The sequence below is a fragment of the Euprymna scolopes genome, chromosome 37 (assembly GCF_053919585.1).
Source record: "Euprymna scolopes isolate OS-2025 chromosome 37, ASM5391958v1, whole genome shotgun sequence".
Taxonomy (NCBI): domain Eukaryota; kingdom Metazoa; phylum Mollusca; class Cephalopoda; order Sepiida; family Sepiolidae; genus Euprymna; species Euprymna scolopes.
Genome location: NC_136518.1, coordinates 8494248 through 8517854, shown reverse-complemented (window position 1 = coordinate 8517854; position 23607 = coordinate 8494248). Strand labels below are relative to the sequence as shown.

Sequence of the window (23607 nt, the reverse complement as noted above, 5' to 3'; positions counted from 1 at the left end):
AAGAAGGATATCTGTCCTTTGTTCCTTTCCCCATTTTCTATTTAAATCTCCAGGTTTGCAACAAATAATGGCAGTAAAAACTGATAAAAAAGGGGGTCATTATCAACTTATTGAAACTATTCCCAATAACTTATATTAAATCTATATATCTATTAAAGTGAGAATGTGTGTTTGCGTGAGAGAGAGAGAGAGAGAGAGAGAGAGAGAGAGAGGATACGTCTCAATCTATATACTCCACAAATTTTTGATCCACAGACATGTGGAAAACTTTTTAATCTGTTTTTATCCAGAAAAAAGGGCTGCTAAGGGGTCGCAATTGAAAAATTAGTCCGGTGGGGGGGGCGGTCATCGGATTTTTATTTGTTTGTCAACTGTTTAATGAGGTTTCAAAACACTTTTTTATAGATCATGTCAAGCTGGTCTAATAGTTATCACACTTGCCTCACTGTCTTTAGGTTTTGGTTCTGATCTCAGCTTATCTCCGAGTATTTATTTATTTATTTATTTATTTTTACTTACAAAAATTGAACTGTTTAGAAAAAAAAAAAAAATAATAATAATGCTCGCATGCACATGTCTCAGTTTTTTCCATATTTTTCTGCTTTTTACTTTTTTACTTTTTTTTTTTTACTTTTTTTAAGGAATTTAATGTTAGGTTTAATACCGGGCAACGCCGGGTACATCTTCTAGTATACGATAAAAATGAAGACAATAATAAGAATGATAACTCGCTAAAAAGGTCAATTAATGACCCCCCCCCCCCCAAAAAAAAAAAGAATAATTTGATAATATATTTTTATGCCCATAACACTTCAAATTTGCTCTTGGATTTAAAACAAATACACCAGACATTTAAAAAAAAAAACTGAATACATTTGTAAGATTCAAGTATTTTTAGTCTTACAGATTAAAATTGAAGTCCTAACTAACTATCTAGTCGGACTCCTTGCTCGGACCAATGTGACTGTCTTTCCCCAGATGTCTGTGCCTTCCATCAACTACCGACAGATCTGCAGGATGATTATACCTATTTACTATGCCTCCCCACGGGACAGAGTTAGACACCAGGGTCGTTTTTTAACGTGGAGAAAAGGTACAAAAATAAAAATTGTCTCAGTCGTGAAGGATTTCTCCTCCACCGAAAGAGAACAAGAAATAGAAATGCAGCATCTGAAGAACAGATACTGCACTTTGATCTTGTCCCGACAGATCTTCAGGATGATTATAGTTGGCGTCACGTGCAAGTTGCTGAAAGTACATTCTGCAAATAATAAATTAAAGCCCTAATGAAACGAAATGTAAAAACTTAATGTTTATATTGCAAGCTGTGACAGACTGGAGGATTTCTCCACTTTTAATCAAGGAGCCGTGCTATACTAGCTAGCAAAAATCTCCAACTCTCTTAAACACTAACTCAGCCTAATATTATTAACCTTGCAGTGATTATGGCATTGAATTTCATGGAACCCTAAATTCATAATGGTCATTTTAGAATATCACTAATATGAGTTGAGGGTTGATAGCTATGTACATTTGTGTTGTATTAGTTAAATATATAAATTTGTTGAAATTGCTCTTGATTTTTTGTTGGTTGGTTCGTTGGTTGGTTGGTTGGTTGTTTTTGTTTTACGGCATATCAACCCTTTTCGGGTTATTTAATGCCGAATCCAAAGATTTTGAAGAAAAAATTTTTTAATAGAATATATTTGTTGTTTTCACGTCAGTTTCTATTCAATCCATAGTTGGGACCCTAACAGGTACTACCACTCCGGGTCAGAGTGGACCTGGGAGCAATGGTAATTAAAGGGTGGTTCCACACTCCCCAAAGCCCACAAGGTGGGGCCTCACCACTGGATATAGTTTAAGGTCATATCCAGGACCCCCATTGAGGGACTTTTACCCTCTGCAGGGAGGCAGTCGGCGTATTCTAATGCCCCACTGACAGGGCCTGAATTTTTGTTCAACTTTTATAAAATTTATAGGTAGTTTTATGCGCGAGTGCACTAAACCCCTAATAAAAGATAAATACAAAGGACACAGAATAATTAAACAATACCTCTTCTTTATAAAAAAAACAATGAAAAGGTTTATTTTGCATTAAGAAAGATCGTGTCCGAGGCGAAAGAAAAGAAAATGGAACAGAAAGTTCTCAGATGTTCTACCGTCTGGAAGCAGAAAACTTGAAGTGTCCTCAGGCTGTCCAGTGGAAATTTTCAGTGGGATAGTCGCAGCCTGGAGGGATTCAGTGGACAGAGAGCGAGAGGAGAGAGGTCTGTCTTCTTTGGTTGTCGGAGTTCCTCCGCTGGATGCTGGATCGTTTAAACAGGAATAGATAGTCCAATAAGGGACACATAGGATTAATGCGTCCTAGTATCTGACAGGTCAGTGTGTGGCCGAATCAGTCAGCAAGAGGGAATTAATCCATGAGAAAACAGTCTTATGGCTACTTTAATAAAATTCAAGTCAGGGTTGATACGCCGCAAAACAAGACAACCAACAACGATCTTCCAATCTTAATTCAAACCGGTTTTCGATGTCCCCTCACCACCACCACCCATGAATAGTTAACTATTTTGGATTTCGCCATCACGGAAATATGAGTCACTAAATGCAGAAATACCCCGGCGGGCAGTCCTGGGAAAGAAACTTTATTTAGTGAATCTGCGTTTAGATTTAGGCACAGTAAAAGAATGGGGGGAAAATCGTATATACTGGTTACAACCAGTATATACGATTTTCCCCCCATGGCTAGTCGAGTGTTTTTTTTTTGTGAAAGTTTGGCAAGGGGGAATGATAGATTGAAGCTCAGTCGAGCACTTGCCATGAACATAAAGATAGAGTAGAGATAGGCTTGCAATGTCTCTTCTGTGGGGAAGAGGTTGCAAGGAAGAGAAAAGAGTATCACCTAAGTTTCAAAGCTGGTTTTGAACTCTATCAAGGCTGGATAGGGCACGCCGAGCAGCTCCTGCCCAGGTGCGGCAACAGTGCTCCATTTTAGGATGTACTTGGCTCTTATACAGACAGAGGATTGCATCGGCAGTGAGATGTCTATCGGAGCAGTAGAGTGATCCAACCATTTTTATTCACAATCTTGGCAACAGATTTGATGTATGTGTTCCATTTCAGATCAAAAGTGAAGGTCAGTCTCAGAAGCTCATCAAGACATGATGCTTCCCTAAAATGAGAGCCATTCATTTCATTTGGGGCGTGATGGGGATAAGAGCGATTAAGATGCAAAGAGAGAAGCTTAGTTTTCGAAGCATTAAAATTAACCAGCCACCTTTTTCTCCATTGCACCACGTGTTCAAGATCAGAAGAAAGGGAGTCAGAAAGACTTACTTATGACGAGAAAACTTGCAAATAATTTTTCATGGCGAAAACATGAAAAAGATTATTTCTTTTTACTTCCTTTTCAAAAAAGTTGTTAGAGAGTGGCTGAACTGAAGCAGTAAATTATCTGTGTATCTATCTATCAATCTATATGGTTATCGGCAGATGCGTAGTTTAGCGGCGTCAATTATTTGACAGACAAAAAATTATAAAATCTATTTTTATATAAAACACATTATTAGACACTAAGGTTGAAATAAAACCCTAAAAAATTTAATTTTTATGATTTTTTTCAACATTTTTTATTAGATTAAATGTACGACAATCGAGGCCGCCATATTGTTTTTAAAATTTGGCCTTTCTAAAGTTTGACAGATTGACCTTTTTAAGACCAAATTTGGCCTTTTTTTTTTTTTTTTTTTTCGTTCTTCCATGAATTATGTTTTTGGCGGCCATGAAAGAGCATAAAAAAGGCCAAATTTGGCCTTAAAAAGGCCAATCTGTCAAACCTTAGAAAGGCCACATTTTAAAAACAATACAGCGGTCGCGACTGTCATACGTTTAGTCTAATAAAAATGATGAAAATATAATAAAAATGAATAATAATGTTTTATATAAAAATAAACAGTTTTTATGAATTTTTATTTGTTAAATAATTTATGCCGCTAAACTACACATCTACCTGGTTATCTATCTATTTAGTGATGAGTGGACGACGGAGATTGAAATCGCCAACTTTAGTTTTCAAATTCAATTTTCAAATTTTAGTGTATAAGGCTTATTTGATACTGGAAATATTCATAATTGTACCCTATTTCCAAAAGAGGGGAGATATAACATACGAGAAATATTTGGAATCAAGTCTCCCCTTGCTGTTATTTCAGATCATTTGAAACCATAGCGGCAAGTTTTAGTCTTCCCTCTATCAAGGCCAGAGGTTTGGGGAAATATATATGCATATACGAGGGGCGTGCAATAAGTAATGCCCCTGACCCACTTCCCATACCAGTAGAGCAACGAAATTTGGCACAGTTATTAGTCTTTCTCTACATAGGAACCACCCAGAGTTATGCATTTCTCCCATCGTTTGATGCAGCTCTGGAGACCGTTTTTGTAGAACACCCCAGGTTGGTCTTCCAACCACGACGTGACTTCAGAAATCAAGGCTGTATCATCTGGGAAACGCTTTCCTTTCAAAAACAACTTCATGGCTGGGAAGAGGTGAAAGTCAGAGGGTGCAAGGTCAGGGGAGTAGGAAGGATGGGGCAGGATTTCATAACCACAGGCCCGTGCTTCTGATCTGGCGACATGCGAGTTGTGGATCAGAGCGTTGTCCTGCAGGAGGAGGGTACCTTTGCTGATCTTGCCCCGCCTCTTGAGTTAGATAGCTTCCCTTGATTTCCTCAAAAGTGAAGCATAATAGGCTTCTGTAATTGTGGTACCCTTTGCCAGGAAATCTTTCATTACTACTCCGTCCTGGTTCCAGAAGACTGTGAGCATGACCTTGCCAGAGGAGGGCTGCACTCTTGCCTTCTTTGGAGGTGGTGAGTCCAAGTGCTTCCACTGCATTGACTGGGCTTTGGTCTCTGGATCATAGTGATGGACCCAGATTTCATCCTGTGTAATCAGTCTTTTGAAAAACTTTGACTCATCTTCTTGGCACATCTCCAAATTCATCCTCAAGCACTTGACGTGTTCTTGCTTCTGGAATGGTGTGAGCAACCTGGGAATCCATCTGGCAGACACCTTATGCATATGCAAATGGTCATGAATGATAGTTTCCACAGACCCTGTACTAATCTTGACATCTTGGGCTATTTGGCGAATAGTAATGCACCGATCTTCCAAAATGGCAGCCTCAACTTGACGGACAGATGCCTCATCAATGGCAGAAGGAAGGCGACCAGGTCTGGGAGCTGTTTCCACAGACTTCTGGCCATGTTTGAATTCACGATGCCAGCGTTTTACAAGGTCATATGATGGGGCATTATCGCCATAAGTTTCTTTCATTTCATCAAAAGTCTCTTGTGGTGTGCTTCTTTTCAAATACAAAAACCGGATCACTGCTCGACATTCAACAGGCTCCATTTCACACCTGACTCAGTTCAAACACCTGTAAAACAGAAACCACAATTAGTTCAGAGCTGTAATTTGCCACATAATCCGTAGAGATATAAATCATTGCACATGCAAAATTTTAGCTAGATCAGACAACTAGAAGTGGGTCAGGGATATTACTTATTGCACGCCCCTTGTATGCACAAATTTTTCCCCAACTCCAATTATTTGTTCAAACATTACTAATATATACATATAAGTGTTCGAACAATTAATCGGAATCAGGAAAATTAGAGCATTTCGAGGTATCGGAATCGGAAAAATTTGTGCATGTTTTCCAATGCCAAAAACGATTCTTTTAATTATCTTTTTTGTTAGATTTTGTTTAAAACAAAATCTTCCATTGCTGGTCGTAATAAAAAAATAATCAATATTTATTGATTTTAAAATACCAGTAAAACTAAAATTTATAGATCATCCCCCCCCATCATACACACACACCCACACCTCATAAATATATGCACATTTATTGTGTGTTTTTACAATAATCAAAAAAAAAAAAGAAGAAAAAAAAGAAAACGATGGCAACTTTATAGTTAAATATTTAGAGATTTATAAAGAATCGGAAAAACGTTAGAATCGTCCCATCACTAATATATATTAAAAAAAAAAACTTTTGAGTATTTTACAAAAAGATACTAAAATAAAATAATTGAATTAAAAAAAAATGCCGTTTAAATTCTTGAAAAAAAAAAAAAAAAAAAAAAAAACCTAAATTGAGCATATCGCAGACTTAGCACTTGCATAAGCAGACTTTCTGCTAGAAACCCCACAGTTACATAAGGCAATACAGCTATATAACGGTAGTAAAAAAAAAAAAAAAAAAAAAAAAAAAAAAAAAAAAAATTAACTTAAATTGTTAAATAGAAAACGGGGATCATCAGCTGTTTACCATATACATGTTCTGGAGATGTGTGTGTGTGTGCGTGTGTTGTGCAGTTATGAAATGGATTTAGTGTTTTATGTACAAATTGTTGGGAATGTAGTGTAATCTTTATATATAAAACTCACTATGTCTGTTAGTCTGTCCGTCTCCATTTTTGTAAAGCGCATCTCCTCCGAGAAGCAAGGTCGCAGAACGGTGGGTGTGAGTCAAATGATTGTATTTTTTAAGGATCGTTATTTATACAAATAAACCGGTCAAAATTGGGGGGAAAAATTGGAACTTGGCAAGCGTCAGTTGACTAAACGTGTTATTTGTACGCATGCGCAAATCTATATTTATACGTCAAAGTCGCTTCATTTTTTTTTAAACTATTTTTTATCTGTCTGACGATAGTAACGACCAAGGTGTGAGCAGTATATGTTTTGGTTTTGATTCTAGCTGATGGCACCCAAGTCATTTTATTTTTTTAACTTTTGAAATCATTATTACATATTGGGTACAATATAATAATCAATAGAGAATTGGATCTGTAATAATAAATATGAAATCTGCATAAATTAAGATATATTTAAGCGTATTTTACGACCGGGCAACGCTTATAAGCCTGCTAGTGCTAACTGCTACTTAGATATATATGTGTGTGCGTCCTTTAATTTTAATTGGCACAGTCATTAATCAGAATTTTTTCTTCTTGTGTGTGTGTGTGTGTGTGTGTGTGTGTGTGTGTGTGTGTGTGTGTGTGTGTGTGTGTGTGTGTGTGTGTGTGTGTGTGTGTGTGTGTGTGTGTGTGTGTGTGTGTGTGTGTGAATACGTATATGCATATACGCATGTACCACCTACTTCGAAACCTACATCGGCGATCGAGGTCGTGTGCATGTATGTACTGGTTCTTTTATAAAGTTTAAAGATTGTCTCCCATGGTTTCCTTGTTTATGCAAAGGTTCGGCGACCGAGCGCGATGGAGGAGGCCACAAACCGCAGGAAAACCTAAGCAAAGAAAGAGAAAGCAGACCTTCTCTTCTTTCCGGACACACACACACTAAATAGGAAGGTCGTGTGCGCGTCTCAGCCCCTTCCTCAAACAACAACAACAACATACAAAAAGTAGCAAATCGCATTTCTGAGAAGGTAAGTAAAAAAAAAGTAAATGTTATATATATATATATATATATATAAAAGTGAACGTGTCTGTCTGTCTGTCTGTGTACATTTCCCTACGCAATAACTCTGTCAATTTTTAGTCTATAGACTCGAAATTTGAAATACCGGGTACTGAGATTTGGGAAAATCGATGTGACGGGTGTCAGCCAGAAATTTGGCTGTTAAGGGGTCAAATTTAAACGATTTGACCTTTAAGAACTCTACCAAACTCCTCCGACAATTTTGGGTCTAGACACTTGAAATTTTAGATATAGGTTCCTTGAACCTGGATCTAACTTAATAAAGTGATTTGAGCCCGAAACTATAAATTTTAAGGGGTCATAATAGGGGTCAAATTAAAAAAAAATTTACTCTTTTTTTTTTTTTTTTTTTGCTCAGCATACACCTCCAAACACCCAGGCAACGCCGGGCTGAAATGCTAGTATATATATATATATATATATATATATATATATATATATATATATATATATATAATTTGTTTTTGTTGTTGTTATTTTTTTTTAAAGAAATACATCAGAGTGCTCAATTATAAGGAAAATCCGAAAATAAGAGCGTATTATTTATATTTTGTTTACAGAAAGTTTTTAGTCCCCAATTATCCGGTTTGAAACCGACGGTACCTGGCTGAAGAGAGCTTGATACGAGTATCTAACACGGTCCCTAATTATCGGGTTTGAAACCGACGGTACCAATGACTTATCTAAAACTTTCTGTAAACAATATGTGTGTGTGTGTGTGTGTGTGTAATCATATATATATATATATATATATATATATATATATATATATAAATTACTTCATTTAATCACATAAATTAATATACGAAGATCTATGCGTAAATTTTTCAGTGCCTACTTCAACAGTGCTAGCTCGATACATAGGTAGAGATGGCACTTAAGCTACACAGAATATTCCGTGTTTCATTTTCATGAGAATTCGTCAGGCTTATATAATCTACCAAAACGAAATCAACGGAATTGTGTTAATCCTATTCGATTTTCTTTGTGTTGAAAAGCGATTTATTTTTTATTCCACCAAACAACATTGTTCGATACTATTCAACGCTTAACTTGGCGCTATCGTTCATAAATTTCTGTGTTTGGCTAATCTCTACGTAGTCATGAACACCGTAACTCGTAGTTTGTTGAGGTTTTTTTTTTTTTTTTTTTTTTACAAAGGAGTCACCCCTTATTAAGGCCCGGCGGCCACTCGAGGATAAGGGTTAATGAGTGTACAATGGTCATGGAAAACATGTAGTAATCGTTAGTAGTGGGAAGTTGGTAAATTGGATTACTTAAGGGAATGGCTCATCAAGAATTTGTTCACATTGGACTTGAAGACAACTATATTGTAGTCAGCTGAAAAGCAGGAAAACGGAAGAAAGTGCCACAGGCGTGCAGTTGTAAGAAAGAAGCTTTGTTCATGGAATCTACGTTTAGGTGCGAATAAAGAGTAGGTAAAATTATCGATAATGGTTTCAGCAAGACGAGTGCTTTTTGTGAAAGGGGGGGGGCCATAGATTGGAGTTCAGACAAGCACTTGCAATGAAAATAACAATAAAGCAGAGACAGGCTCGCAACGTCTCTTCTGTGGGAAAGAGGATGCAGGGAAGGGAAAAGAGCACCCCCCCCACTAGGTCATGAAGTCTATTTTGAAGTCTGTCAATGCAGGATAAGCTGCTTCTAGCAACTCCTGTCCAGATGTGGCAACAGTACTACATCCTTGGACACACTTGACTCTTATACAGGTGCATCAACAGTAAAATATTTACTGGAGCGGTAGAACGATGCCACCATTTTCCCAGCAGCCCTGGCAACATGATCCCCGTTTTTATCCTTGGTCCCCAAAATCAACAAAGATTAGACTATTATAATAATTCCCTGGTCCTTGTTGCTTTTGCAGTGAAATGCTGATTTTGTGAAGTTCTAAGTGGTCCACCCTCCCAGCCTTCTCTCTTTGAGAAGGAGGGTTAGTTTATTACTAATAACTGAGGTGCCCTTACCGGGGAATGCTGACGGCACTTTTTTTGCATGTCAGAGTGCCCCGCCTCGGGGGCGGTGACTTCTCAGTCCCACTTTCCTATCCTGGTGTCACAGTTCCTGTAGTGGTAGAGATCTCCCGCCCTATTTACTTGCATCCCCACGAGGGCAGAGTTAGATTTTTAATGTGGGTGAAAATCCAGCCCCCTCAAAAGGGAGCCACCTTGGATTAGGACAAAATTTTAAATTCTCTCAGTCTAGAAGGATTCCATCTTCACTGACATAGGACAAGATAGAAAAGACAAAATGTAGTATCCAAACAGATACTACACTTCACTCAAACTAAACTTTAAAGCAAAGTGAGCTCTCTATATGTTCGTATATATGTGTATCTGTTCGTTGATGTTAGATTTTCATTTTAGTATAGGGTTCAGCTCTTATTAAGTCCCAAATACAATTTGAGGAGAAGAGTTAATGAGCTTATGTGGTGGCTGGTGAGACAACACCATGATGATCAGTTATGGTGGAAATTGGATAGGGTTTAATTATTTAAGCGGACGGCTCAACAAGAATTTGTTTACATTAGATTTGAAAACGATCATGTTATAGTCAGCTGGGAAGCAGCCTTGCGTTATTGTGTTCCACGGACGGACAGTTCTAGGAAAGAAACTCCGGCTATAGAAGTTTAATTTAGTTTTTAGATAGAAAGGGAAATTATTGGGAGTGGTTGTAGCTGGATGAGTTTTTGTTGTGAATGATTGAAGCTCAGTCGGGCACCTACCATGAAAATTAGGAGCAGAGGAAGATTAACTACATTTTGTTTCTGTGAGAAAGAGCTAGTAGGGAGAAGAAAAGAACATTGCTCACTAGATTTCGAAGTCGGTTTTGTACTCTATCAAAGCAGGAAAGACTGCTCTGAGCAGTACTGCCCCAGTACTCTATCTTAAGACGTATTTGCCATGAAAATTAGGAGCAGAGAAAGACTAACAATAATGGCATCTTTGACTCTTGTACAGGTAAAGTAGGCAAATCCAGTCAGATATTTTAAAAAAATAAAAATAAAGAAAAAACATTTGCTTGTTCCGATCGTTGCATTTCCTCCTCTCGTTCTCCTAGTTAAGAGTTAAATAATATTATTACTCCTGGCGATATTACCTTTCGTTTATCTGTGACTATTACAATCAATTTATTCTTTCCTTACACAACCTAACATCACAAGTGCATTTGAGAAGTTTTGTTACTATCCAAGCAGAAAGGCCCGGCGTCTCAAATTAACAATAGGTTCTTTTATATGACAGGGGCGCCTTCGAAATGGATGTTTCCGTTTAGAGCAAAACTGAACCATGATACTTGACTTTTACATTTTAAACTTTAATTCAAGCCTATATATATATATATATATATATATATATATATATATATATATATATATATACTGTGTAAGCAAAATCAAGACATTCAAAAAAGGTGTTGATGGAAACAAAAAGTGTATTTCATTTTACGTTACAATTGTTTCCATGTCCAGTCGACAATTTCAAACATTATATCGTTTGAAAATTTTCAAAAACCAGCATTTCTTCAGAGTTTATGAATAAAAACACTTTTGACAATAGAGTATTTTTGAAGAGAAAGGAAAAATTCCCTTAACGGAAAAAGCATGTGAGAAACATTTACCTTTGCGGTAACTATAGAAAAGCCTATTTAAATATTAATATATCACCTAATTTTCGTATCCTTATTTAAGAACAGAGTTATGCGAAGTTTCTACAGAAAATCCTTAGCTATTTAAATTTTTTTTTTTTTTTATATCCCATTTGTTGAGTTCCTAAATTAGATTTCGCTGTTTCTTTATTTCCCATAATTAATTTTTTATAAAAAGAGTTTTTTTAATTTTTATTTCTATATTTATAATATGGCCGTAACAACCTTGCATTAATGTTACGGTTAATTTTAGTTTCGTATTAGTGGCAAGTAATGTTTACAGATTATCGGTATTTTAGTACCTATATTTAAGACCATTTTAGGTTTAATGTTTTATTGAATATGAGAATAAAGAAAAAGACTGCATTATATATATAAATCCTTGTACAACATTTCGAGTAGGGGATTCTAATCTATTCATTATTATTTAATGTTTTAAAATCCATTGTCATTCTAATTAAATATGTTTTCATATCGTTACTAAAAACAATTGCGAAGGGAGATAATCCAATTATGTTGTTAATTGCTAATAGTTAATTCTGTTAGAAAAGAAGTCGATTTTATTTTCTATAAAGGGAGATAATTCAGGCCGTTTGATGTTTTCGGTTTATTGATTACTAGAAAGCGTCTATGATTTAATAATTAATTGAATCAAACAGATCCAGACATGCTACGGTAGCTTATTTAACAAATTAAAGATATAAACTAGGTTTTTAATCTTAAAAATTGGTTTTTACCCATGCTGCTGCTCATGTCTTCAAAGCCAGAGTTTGTATTCTCGGTTATCTAAACAAAATGGTATATATCCTCTAATTATTATTCTGACAGCAAAACCACCCAATAGCTAAAAATGTGTTTCACTCCGATGAGATGTCTACTCCTGCAGTTATGGGTAAAAACATTTAGAACAAGGAGTAGAATAAGTAAGTAAATAAACCAGCATGGATTCTACAAACTTAAGATGTCAGAAGACAAAATCAATTAAATTAATTTCCAATCCTCAAATTGCTCATTTAATTTTTTTAATAATGATTGTTAGTTTATTGTTAAGTTGTTTTATTAATTTGAAGAGGGTATCACTTATTTCACCATCAATACTGCTACAACATATATATATATATATATATATATATAAAAGAGCAAATAGTCAATAAAACATGTTAAAAAAACACTTTGAAATGAGTTAAAAACATATTTAATTTGAAAAGGAAATACTTAATAAGCGGATAGTCCTTAATCCGCGGAGTTTTTAAGAAATACTTTCCTTCTCATCAGAGGGTAGGAATTAGCAAAATGCGGAATCGGATTTTGCATGCAAAAGTATTTGATGAAACTGCAGGTAAGTCAAAGATCTTGATAACAAAAAGTGAAGCAGAGGGAATAGGGTGAAGAAAAAGGTGATTTCACGTGAATGGATAGTCTGGTGAAAAGTAAAGTATCCAATGACGGTAAAATCCAAAAATGTAAATCCAAGAAAGTTTTTATTATATATATATATATATATATATATAATTTTATAAAATCAGCAGGTGGTTCTCTACAGTGTAATGCAGACTACAATGTATTGCTGACTAAGTCACTGCGGGGAGGTATGTGAAGGTTCCTCCCGGTGCCTCGTGATGGGTCCCCAAGGAGAGCAAGCAATAAATCGATTTGATTGAAAAATGGGCGATTCCAGCAATTTTGATGACAATAAAAATATGGAAGGGTGAAACTTCTCGTACATAATTTATTTCAAAAGACTGATTTGGTGATAACACAGATGTGATTAAACAAAAAAACAAAACAAAATTGCATTTCGATGGAATTTATTTAAAAAAGGACGCAAAGTATATTCATAAAAATAATTGGTCTACCGACAAAAGGAGGGTGGACCTGTAAATACACCCTTGTCCGTTCGTCCACAATAACTCTTGGGTGTGCCCCAGGGGCTCTTTTAAGGCTAATAAAAACACTCCATTTTCTGGGACTATTTTACCATGGTTGTCCAAAATTTTCTATGTATGTCTATTTAGCAGTTTTGCATGGTGCTCAACTCAAATTTAAATATGTTAAGGCCTTGGGGACTATTTGAGCTTAATGAGGGAGTGGCAAATGAAGGACTTAGTCATTTCTTTTTTTGCGACATATTTCCATTCTATGAAGGTCAGGTGCGAACGAACACCCCATAATTTTATTATACCATATTTCTTCAAACTGAAACATAATTATCAAAGTATACTTACGCAGATAGATATGAAAAATCTTTATTAAGATTTGTCCCCATTTCCATTCCATGGAGGCCAGGCACGAACGCAGACCCCACAATTTTATTATACCATCCCTATTTAAGTTAAAACATACTTATCAAAGTATTCTCATGTACATCTATATCAAAAACACTTGTAAACGTTTTTTTTTTTTAATTTTTTATTTCCATACTTTGTGGACCAGGCGCGAATGCAGACCCCACAAATTTAATGAACCATCGTTCTGCCAGATCAAACATACCCATTCCTGTGTCTTGATACATCATTATATGTAATCAGTTTTTTAAAATAGTCAACCATATAGGAGCCTATTCGTGACCAGACACACACACACACACACACACACATTCAGCTTTATAAGATATATATATATATATATATATATATATATATATATATAGTAAGTTATAAAATAGATATGGCGATTAAGCTACACTGAATATTCTGCGTTTCATCCACTCTAGGACTCTTTAATTCGGTTGGGATTACATTTTCTATATATAACTACTTCATTTACTCACATAAAATTAATATACAAAAGTATAAATTTATGCGTAAACTTTAAGTATTTACTTCAAAAGTGCACAATACGTAGGTAGAGCTAGTTAGTAATTTATAAAATGTATATGGCGATTAAGCTACACTGAATATTCTGCGTTTCATCTACTCTAGGACTCTTCAGGATTATGCGCCTAAGCCTGAAGACGCATAAGCCTGAAGAGTCCTAGAGTGGATGAAACGCGGAATATTCAGTGTAGCTTAATCGCCATATACATTTTATAAATTACTAACTAGCTCTTACTTTTGAAGTAAATACTTAAAGTTTACGCATAAATTTATACTTTTGTACATTAATTTTATGTGAGTAAATGAAGTAGTTATATATTGCCTGTCTAGCCGCACTGATGAGCTGTGAAACAGCGAAACAGTACTGTATGTGGATGACTATATATATATATATATATATATATATATATATATATATGAAAACAAAGGGATGTAGTGTTTACCTGATATACACAATGGTAAACTTCAAACTAATATAAATAACAGTATTTATATATAGAAAATTTAATCCCAACCGAATTAAAAAAGCTCAATGTCCTCTGATGAGAAGAATAACAAGAATAGCATTCTTTGAAACTCCACGGAATAAGGACTTTGTAAATTGTTTTTGGAGTATTCAGTCGAACAATAAATTTTGATTGTACTTACAGTTTTAATTTTCTCTCTCTCTCTCATATATATATATATATATATATATATATATATATATATAATGTAGAGTATTTCAAAGGACTGTTTTTGTGGTAAAATAGGTTAGATTAAAAACAAACGTGCATTTTGATACAAGATATTTAAAAAAATATATATATTAATGCCGTAGTTCCTTTAATATACGCTTGTATGCGTGTTACGGTTTCCAGATTATAAACTATACCACCAGGAGATCCTATTTATTAAAAAGGAAGATGGGTGATAACTAGGGATAGGACAACAGCATATTCTTTTCATTGTTCTGACTCGAGTGTGCATCCATTGATATCATATGCTTTTTATATAGATTGATGTGGTTCTCGGTTGATTAATTGTGTTTAACTGTGTCGGATATATACTCGAGTCAAAACAATGAAAAGAATATGCTGTTGTCATAGCCCTAGTGATAACATACTACGAACATTAAATTAGTATAGAGATATGCTAATTTAACGTTCGTAGTATGGTATCAATTTCTATTCTCCTTCTTAATAAATAGGATCTCCCGATCATCGAAGACGCAACGTAAGACATTAAATGTAAAAATCAAATCCAATAAAAGATGTAGCTTTTGAGCCATACGTGAAACTAAAATATACCTTCCTTATCTTCTGGCTAGGATCCAACTGTAGTATCTATTCTGTCTAAAGCTGGTATGATGATATTGTGGGGTTTCCTTTCACGCCGAGTGTTCATACAACGGAAATATGTCACAGACTCCGATATTGGAGATAAACCGTAATAACCAGATATATTCTGACACTACATTAAGCAGATTACTTAGATAAATACTTTTACAGTTTTAACAAAAGGGATACAATAATATTGCAAAATCTCCAGTCACAGCAGCCATATATTACATATGAAAGATGCCGCTGTGGAATTTCTACAGGTCCTGCGAGTAAAAATAATTTTCTTAGATATTCAAAGTAATTTAATATTATACTAGACCACCCGTGACCCGTTGGGTCAGTACGTTATATTAGCTATGAAATTCATGTATGAGCGTGACACTTGTGGCATAAAGAAAATAGTTTTTTTTTACATAACAGAAGCATTTCTATGAAAGTATATTAAAATGAAAAAAGAATATAGATAGATTTCTATGAGTCGTTCTGTTTATTAAAATTGTTATTTTTTTTTAAATTACAGTTACTGAATTATAAGTGGTTGGTCATACTTATAGGTAAATATGCACTGAACAGGTATCATAATCCTTATTATAGTTAAATTCAAATTTTGATATATCATCTTTTAAATGAAATTGTTAGTTGAAAGTACAGAATAATAAAAAAAACACTCTCCACATGTTAATAATGGCTTTTTAAATAGAAAATGAAAATAAAATGTAACTTTTTTCATTTAATTTAAGCAAACATTCAGTACCCATTGTGTAAAGGAAAACACTATTTAATGTAATAGAAATGTGTGCATTTACCGATTCAGCTTTCCGTTTGGAAATGTAAGCAGAAATGTAAGCAGACGACTTTAAAAAACATGGGAAGAAGAAAAAGAAATTTTTTTGTAATAACGCCCTCTAGTAAAAAGGTCTGCATTAGTTAAGGGGGATAACTCTATCCAGTTTTACATCGCTCCCTTTTTCTCGCGTACGTAACGAAAACAGAGGGAGTAGGAGTGTTGAAATCTATTAGAGGGAAAGTGAGAGGTGTTTTCTTTCCATAAATTGTATAGGGTAATATTTCATATTATTAATAGATTCATAGATAAATAGATTTTATAATATATATTATAATTATCTATGAATCTATGTATTATTTGTATATATAAATAACTATTTGATCAAATTAAATGAAATTGTTTGTATTAAAAGCGATATAAAAATTCCGGAATTGGAATAACGGATTGAAGACGTTGCTATTTACGCATGCGCAACCGGATGTTGAAAACCGGAAATCTGATTGCAAACATACAAGTTCCATAGACTTTTAGTATTATATAGATTATTCCTTAATTGGAATTCATTTTTGAGATGAACATTATACATATTAATTTATTAATATATATACACCAATCGGTATGGACCCGACTATGGAAGACCAGATAATAAATAAACGTGGATTTATAAGATCAAACAATCCAACCTTGATCGGCCTTCGGGGCCCGTGGCGCAGTTGATAGAAACGTTGAATCTCTACGGTTCCAGATGGACATTGTCTGAAGATAGTGGTTTCAATCCTATCCAAAGCCAGCCAGAGGTATACTTGGCCAAAACGCAGTGAGACGACAACAACTACGGATGGCAGTGAATGCTGAGAATGCAGTTAGGAGATTCGAAGTTCCTATCTGTCGCTGTTACCACCTGAGGAAGGCCAGAGGAATAGTTGGCCGAAATGTCGTGAAAAAACAACAACCAATAAAGATGAAAACAACAACCAATAAAGATGAGAATAATAGTCTGAAATAAAAATGAATTAATATAATTTAATATTGTTGCACAAAATTTTTAATATTAATAACGATACAAGTTTTTGTCTTGATTTAAGAAACAAAGCATTCTTTAAACTGGCTCAGATTTGGAAGGGGGGGGGCGTTTTCAAAACAGATTATGTACCAAAGGGAAATAATTCTGATTTTTTTTTTTTTTTTTAACAAGAAGGTAATTCATTTATATTATGCCAGCTCATTCTTTCAGGAATCTATAAAAATTAGTTGCCTTGTGTGTGTGTGTGTGTGTGTGTGTGTGTGTGTGTGTGTGTGTGTGTGTGTGTGTGTGTGTGTGTGTGTATACGAGTTTGTGTGCTTGTGTTGTGTGTGGGTGTGTTCTTGTGTATTGTGTGTGTGCTTGGGTTGTGTGTGTTGTGTGTGTGTATTCTTGTGTGTTGTGCGTGCGTGCGTGTGTATGTTTGTATTGTGTGTGTGTGTGTGTGTACAAAGAGAAGAATGGGCTAGGCGGAGAAACAGAAGAGGAGAACGACGGAGGAGGAAAAAGAGAAAGTAGGTAGAGTGATAGAAATTTTAATAGAAATATATTACACTTTTACCCCGGACAACGCTTGGTAGCCCTGCTAATTTAATATATAACAGAGAGCTGTTGTTTGTGTGTATGTTTAGCTAAAAGTTCCACAAAAAAACACTACAAAACAAAACCCCACAAGGTTCATATTTTCTTTATTGACATTGCTCTGAGTGACTAATATCTAAAAATCTAATATATAAAAGGCACTATGTCTGCCTGTCTGTCTGTCTCAATATTTTCAAACTCTATCTCTTCCAAAACTAAAAATTGCAGAACGACGCTAGGAGCCTCAAATGATTGGATTTTTTAGGGACCGTTCTTTGATCGGTGTTTAGCCAGCTAAAATAGTTTTTAAGGGGTCAAAAAAGGGGGAAAATTGAAAAATAGCTGAAACCAATATCAATAATTTCTCCCACTCTAAACCTAAATATGGATTCCATGAACAAAGCTTCTTTCTTAAAACTGAACACCTGTGGAACGTTTCCCTGCTTTCCAGATAACTACAATATAGTTGTCTTCAAGTCCAATGTAAACAAGTTCTTGATGAGCCGTTCCCCTTAAGTTATCCAATTTACCAAATTTACACTAATGATTACTACGACATTGATAGTGGCTTCAGCTAGACGAGTATTTCTCGTGGAAGTTTGGCAGAGGAGAGGGGGGGACGATAGTGTAGCAGACACAGAGAACTATTTTCTCTAGTGAATCAATTCCCCCCCCCCACTCTGAGTTCTCTGGCCACAGGCTGACCAATCAGCTAACAGGGCGCATTGATTCATCTGCTCCCTAAAAGTCTTAAGGGAACATCAGCCAGTCAGATCCGGACCGCCAGCGTAGCAACATCTATCCTCTTTTGTCCCCTGTCCACCGGACATCTCGCTATAGCATTGACGGTCTCGATTTGAGACAACTGCTATCCAGCTGGGGACGACACGGTACTGACTGACCTTCGACGACCTTAAAAGAACTTTCTTTGCATTCTTCTCTTTTTAGCAGCCTGACCTGCCAGTTCTTGCTACAAATAACATACTCTTCATTGTTATTTTTTGAAAGGAAGTTTGTTTTTGTGCCTTGTTCTTTGCGATAATTTGAGAGGGTAATTGTTTTACCTTTCTAATTGTTGCAGACCTGTGCTAGGGGTCACAAATGAAAGAAACCACAACTAGTGTAAAGTGTATAAAATATAATATGTATTTATGATAAAGAATACCGGAGCCACTAAAGTGGGATGAGAAGAACGTGTTCGTAGCGTGCGGTTAAATATGGTATGAATGTCTGCATTTTGTCTCTGAAACAAGTCGTATTCATAGGACTGGTTGATTCCACTTAGTATCCAAATAGGGGTGATTAGTACCCCATGACAACAATGTTAGGTTTTTGCAGGTAGGTGTCGATATCCTACATATAATGTCTGGAATTACTAAATTGGGGCGAAATACCCATTTTATAGTTAAATATTTATAAAGAATCGTAATCAGATCCGGTAATTGTATCAGAATCAGGAATTTAGTATGGAATCGGTAATTGTAACGGAATCGATAATTGTATTGGAATCGTCCCATCACTAATTTTCTTTGTAATCTTTCCTGTATCATTCTTGCGTTTCTTCTAATCGACACGTGACAAGTTTCTTTTTTGTTCATTTTTTTATTTAAAAAAATTTTTTTGCCTGCAGCTTTGTGCTCTGCGGGGATCAAATGTTATTGGAAAAAAGGAAATCAATACAGATGCAAAATCGATTTTCCGGTACCTTTAGTTTCTGATATCAGATTAATCAGCTTTATTAATGTTGCAGACCCGTGCTAGGGGTCACAAATGAAAGAAACCACAAGTAGTTTAAAGTGTATAAAATATAATATGTATTTATCATAAAGAATACAGGAGCCACTAAAGTGGTATGAGAGGAACGTGTTCGTAGTATGCGGTTAAACATGGTATGAATGTCTCCATTTTGTCTATGAAACCAGTGGTATTCATAGGACTGGTTGATCCCACTTAGTTCTGAAATAGAGGTGATTTGTACCCCACAACACTAATTTAGATTGGAGCTCAGACGAGCACTTACCATAAAAACAACGATAAAGCAGAGACAAGCTCGTAGCGTCTCTTCTGTGAGAAAGAGGTTGCAGGGAAGAGAAAAGGACATCCCCTACGAAGCTGGCTATAACATGGTCATTTTCAAGTCTTATGTAAATAAGTTCTTGTTGAGCCGTCTCCTTAAATAATTAAACCGTATCCAAGTTCTACCATCTGCGGGAGGTATCGCCTAGATCGCCATAAAAAAGATTCACAGCAGAAACTCGTCTGGCTACAACCATTGTAAATCATTGAGTTTTTTTTCTTCTTGTGTGTATCTAAAACTAAACAGAATACAATCACACAGGGCTGATTTCCAGCTGACTACAACACGATCGTTTTCAAGTCCAATGTTAATAAATTCTTGTTGAGTTGTCCTTTTAAATAATCAAATTTTGAAAAACGTCTGCTACATATCTGCGTACTGTTACGTTTTTGTGTGCCTAGAGATATTCACTGCAACATATATATTATTAATGAAAAAAAAAGAGTAAAAAAAAAAAAAAAAAAGAGTAAAAAAAAAAAAAAACAGAGGATGGAGTTAAAAAAAAAAAAAGTAAATTTATTGTAAATTATAACAACTACTCTCTAACCCCTTATACTTGGCCTTCGGGACAAGATCAAAGTGTAGTATCTATTCTTCAGATGCTGCACTTCTATTTCTTGTTCTCTTTCGGTGGAGGAGAAATCCTTCACGACTGAGACAATTTTTATTTTTGTACCTTTTCTCCACATTAAAAAACGACCCTGGTGTCTAACTCTGTCTCGTGGGGAGGCATAGTAAATAGGTACTCTCTAACCCCTACTCCCTCCCCGTCTCACTTGCGTCTTCCGTTGGATAATTTACACTATTAACTTCCTGACACTACTTTTCTTATTATACGCCATTTATTACGTCATTTGTCTTTTGTGACGTCATCCATTTTCAAGTAAGTATATTTATTTATTTATGCACGAATTTCAATTGCAAGCGAGAAAACTGCCTGGCCTTCGGACTGGGATTAAACAGTAAATCGCTTTGTCCTCGGTCGGAGAAGGAGAAATCATTATCGACTGAAGCAATTCTTATTTTGCCCTATCTAGAGTGCTCCCTTTTTAAGGAGCCGGATATACCTCACGTTAAGTCGACTCAGTGTCACATCCGATCCTCGTGGGGAGGCGGTGAAAAAGGAGCAAGGTAAGAGTAAACGTTCAGGATAAAATTAATGCGCTTAGTCTAACGAATGATGAGAGGGAGGCGGGCGCGATCTACGTTTAATTTGGTCTTGAAATGTTTAAGCGACCAGGTTGATGAGGAAAATACCTTCGATTACAATATGGGTATTTTTTATTTTATTTATTTATTTTTTTTTTTTAAGTGTTTCTTCATTATAATAGCGAAATTCGAAAATCGGAGTATTGGATGGTATCTACTTAATTTTCACGCCGAAGTAATGAACATATCCAAAAATTACGAAAAATGATAAGGGGGAAAAGTAATTGTTGATAAAAAAAAATGTTCGAAGATAATTAGCGAAAACTGAGTTTTGCTAAACTGGCCTAAGATTGTCAAAGTTTTCAGAAAATAATAATTACCTCCCTTATCATTCGAAATCTTTTTTATTTATTTATTTGTATTTATATTTATTTATTTGGTACTTGTACAGTTTAATCAAGGCATTAAAAAAATGAAAATATCGAAGAAAAAAAAAAAGAATAAGAAAAAGTTCTATTGTTCGTATCCGTTTTGGAATGAAGTTTTCTGAAAAAAAAATCCCTTAATTTGATCAAGTAGTTTTTTTCTGTTTTTTTTTTTTTTTTTTTTTTTTTTTTTCGTTACAACGAAAAAACAATTTAGGATACCGATCAAAAGGTAGCCATGTTTCAGGATTCAAGAAAAAAACCCTATTATTTAGGATGGGGAGGGGGTATCGGCGCTTTAGACCGAGTTATCTCCCCATGGCGTGTTCTCTAAATCCAAACATGGCTGCCCCCAGCGCGCTGAAGAAAACAAGATTGTATATCCGAGACGTTTTTATCAGTGGCATCTCTTCCTCCTCAATTCGACAGCGATTGCCAGAGAACCCCTACCTCACACTCCAAGAGACCTACGCAATGACCAGATCACTTGAACAAACGGGAAAATATTCGGAAAGCTATGAAAACAACCTTAACTAATGTAAGTCCTTCGAAAGACTCATATTTAGCACCTATAAAGGAAAAGGTTAAATCTAAAAGAGTTTGCTTCTTCGATAGAAATGCGCGGCATCCACGACTGTTATGCCCAGTTCACGACACCGAGTGTCGGAAATGTAAAAAAAAAAAAAAAAAAAAAAAAAATATGGATAGTGGCCTAAAGTACGTAAATCTTCCTCTTCTATTACTTCTGTATTATCTGAGCCTGACTCTCCGTCGCCTAGTCTCGCCTGACTAGGAACAGAAGCTAAAGACATTACATTCACTAAATATGAATTAAAAAGGCATGATAAACGCGATGGTAGATTCAGACCCTAACCAACACGCCAACATTATTGGCGAAACAATTTAAAACATTACACCAAAAACAATAAAACCCATCCTCACATGACAGTAGAAATGATTAAGGATCTCTTTATTGACATAATTATCGAAAAAAAAAAAAAAAGTGCTAATGCAGAGAGTGATCCGCGCTAGTTTTTAAATCGTATTTCCACGTTTAATTAAAGTTTTATGATATGTTTTTTTTATTTAATTGTACAGAATAGGTACAAAACACCCTCACCTCCCTATGTTAAGAATGGCTTTTTTAAATAATAACGTTATTATTTCAACACGGATCACTCTCTGCACTAGTACCAAAAAGAAAAAAAAAATTCTAAAAAGGTATAAAAGTGTAAACTCTGAAATTAAACGGTCCTAGGAATGAACTAATTATTGGAACTATTAATAAGAATAACCCTTTTCCATGAAATAAACTATAAACGTTCCTCCGCCTCTATTTTCTCACCTTTCCCCACATACAATTCATATTGCTACCAAATCCCACCGTCACACCATTGCTGACAATAAATTCAAATTCATAACAGAGGAGACTGCTAGGATGTTGAGAGAAGGCATAATAGAGCCCTCTTTGTCTCCTTGGCGAGCTCAAGTTCTGGTGATCTCTAATGAAAATCACACAAAAAGGATGGTCGTTGATTACAGTAATACTTTAAATAGATTTACAGAACTGGATGCCTAACATTAATAAAATGATGGACGACATAGCACAGTACAGTATATTTACAACGCTCAATCTGGAGTCTGCCTATCACGAACTACCGATAAGTCGGGCCGATCGGAAGTACACAGCATTCGAAGTAAGTGGAAAACTTTATTAATTACTTCGTCTCCCTTTTGATATCACTAATAGAGTAAGCACGTTGCAAAGATGTATCGATGCCATAGATAATGAAAAATTATTGCCATAGATAATGAAAAATTAATGACATAGATAATGAAAAATTAATGACATAATGAAAAATTATTGCCATAGATAATGAAAAATTAATGACATAGATAATGAAAAATTAATGACATAGATAATGAAAAATTAATGACATAGATAATGAAAAATTAATGACATAATGAAAAATTATTGCCATAGATAATGAAAAATTAATGACATAGATAATGAAAAATTAATGACATAGATAATGAAAAATTAATGACATAGATAATGAAAAATTAATGACATAGATAATGAAAAATTAATGCCATAGATAATGAAAAATTAATGCCATAGATAATGAAAAATTCATGACATAATGAAAAATTATTGCCATAGATAATGAAAAATTAATGACATAGATAATGAAAAATTAATGACATAGATAATGAAAAATTAATGACATAGATAATGAAAAATTAATG

At 35.0% G+C, this 23607-nt stretch overlaps 1 protein-coding gene and 1 long non-coding RNA gene across 4 annotated transcripts in view; one reads left to right on the top strand and one right to left on the bottom strand.

Moving 5' to 3' along the window:
- LOC145261072 (uncharacterized) overlaps positions 1-23607 on the bottom strand; it is a 111563-nt gene that overhangs the window by 48987 nt on the left and 38969 nt on the right. The gene's annotated exons all lie outside the window — the stretch shown is intronic.
- The window catches only part of LOC145261071 (uncharacterized), a 38470-nt gene continuing 22028 nt past the window's right edge, over positions 7166-23607 (top strand). Inside the window, exon 1 of one of the 3 annotated variants that reach the window (XM_080119242.1) lies at positions 7166-7462. Coding sequence is in view for 1 of the 3 variants with exons in the window: in XM_080119240.1 (XP_079975366.1) it covers positions 22929-23054 (126 nt within the window). In the remaining 2 variants the exon portion in view is untranslated. Of the gene's footprint in view, positions 7463-20662; positions 20915-22563; positions 23055-23607 lie in introns of those variants that run through there. The other 2 variants (XM_080119241.1, XM_080119240.1) reach the window with 2 other exon arrangements.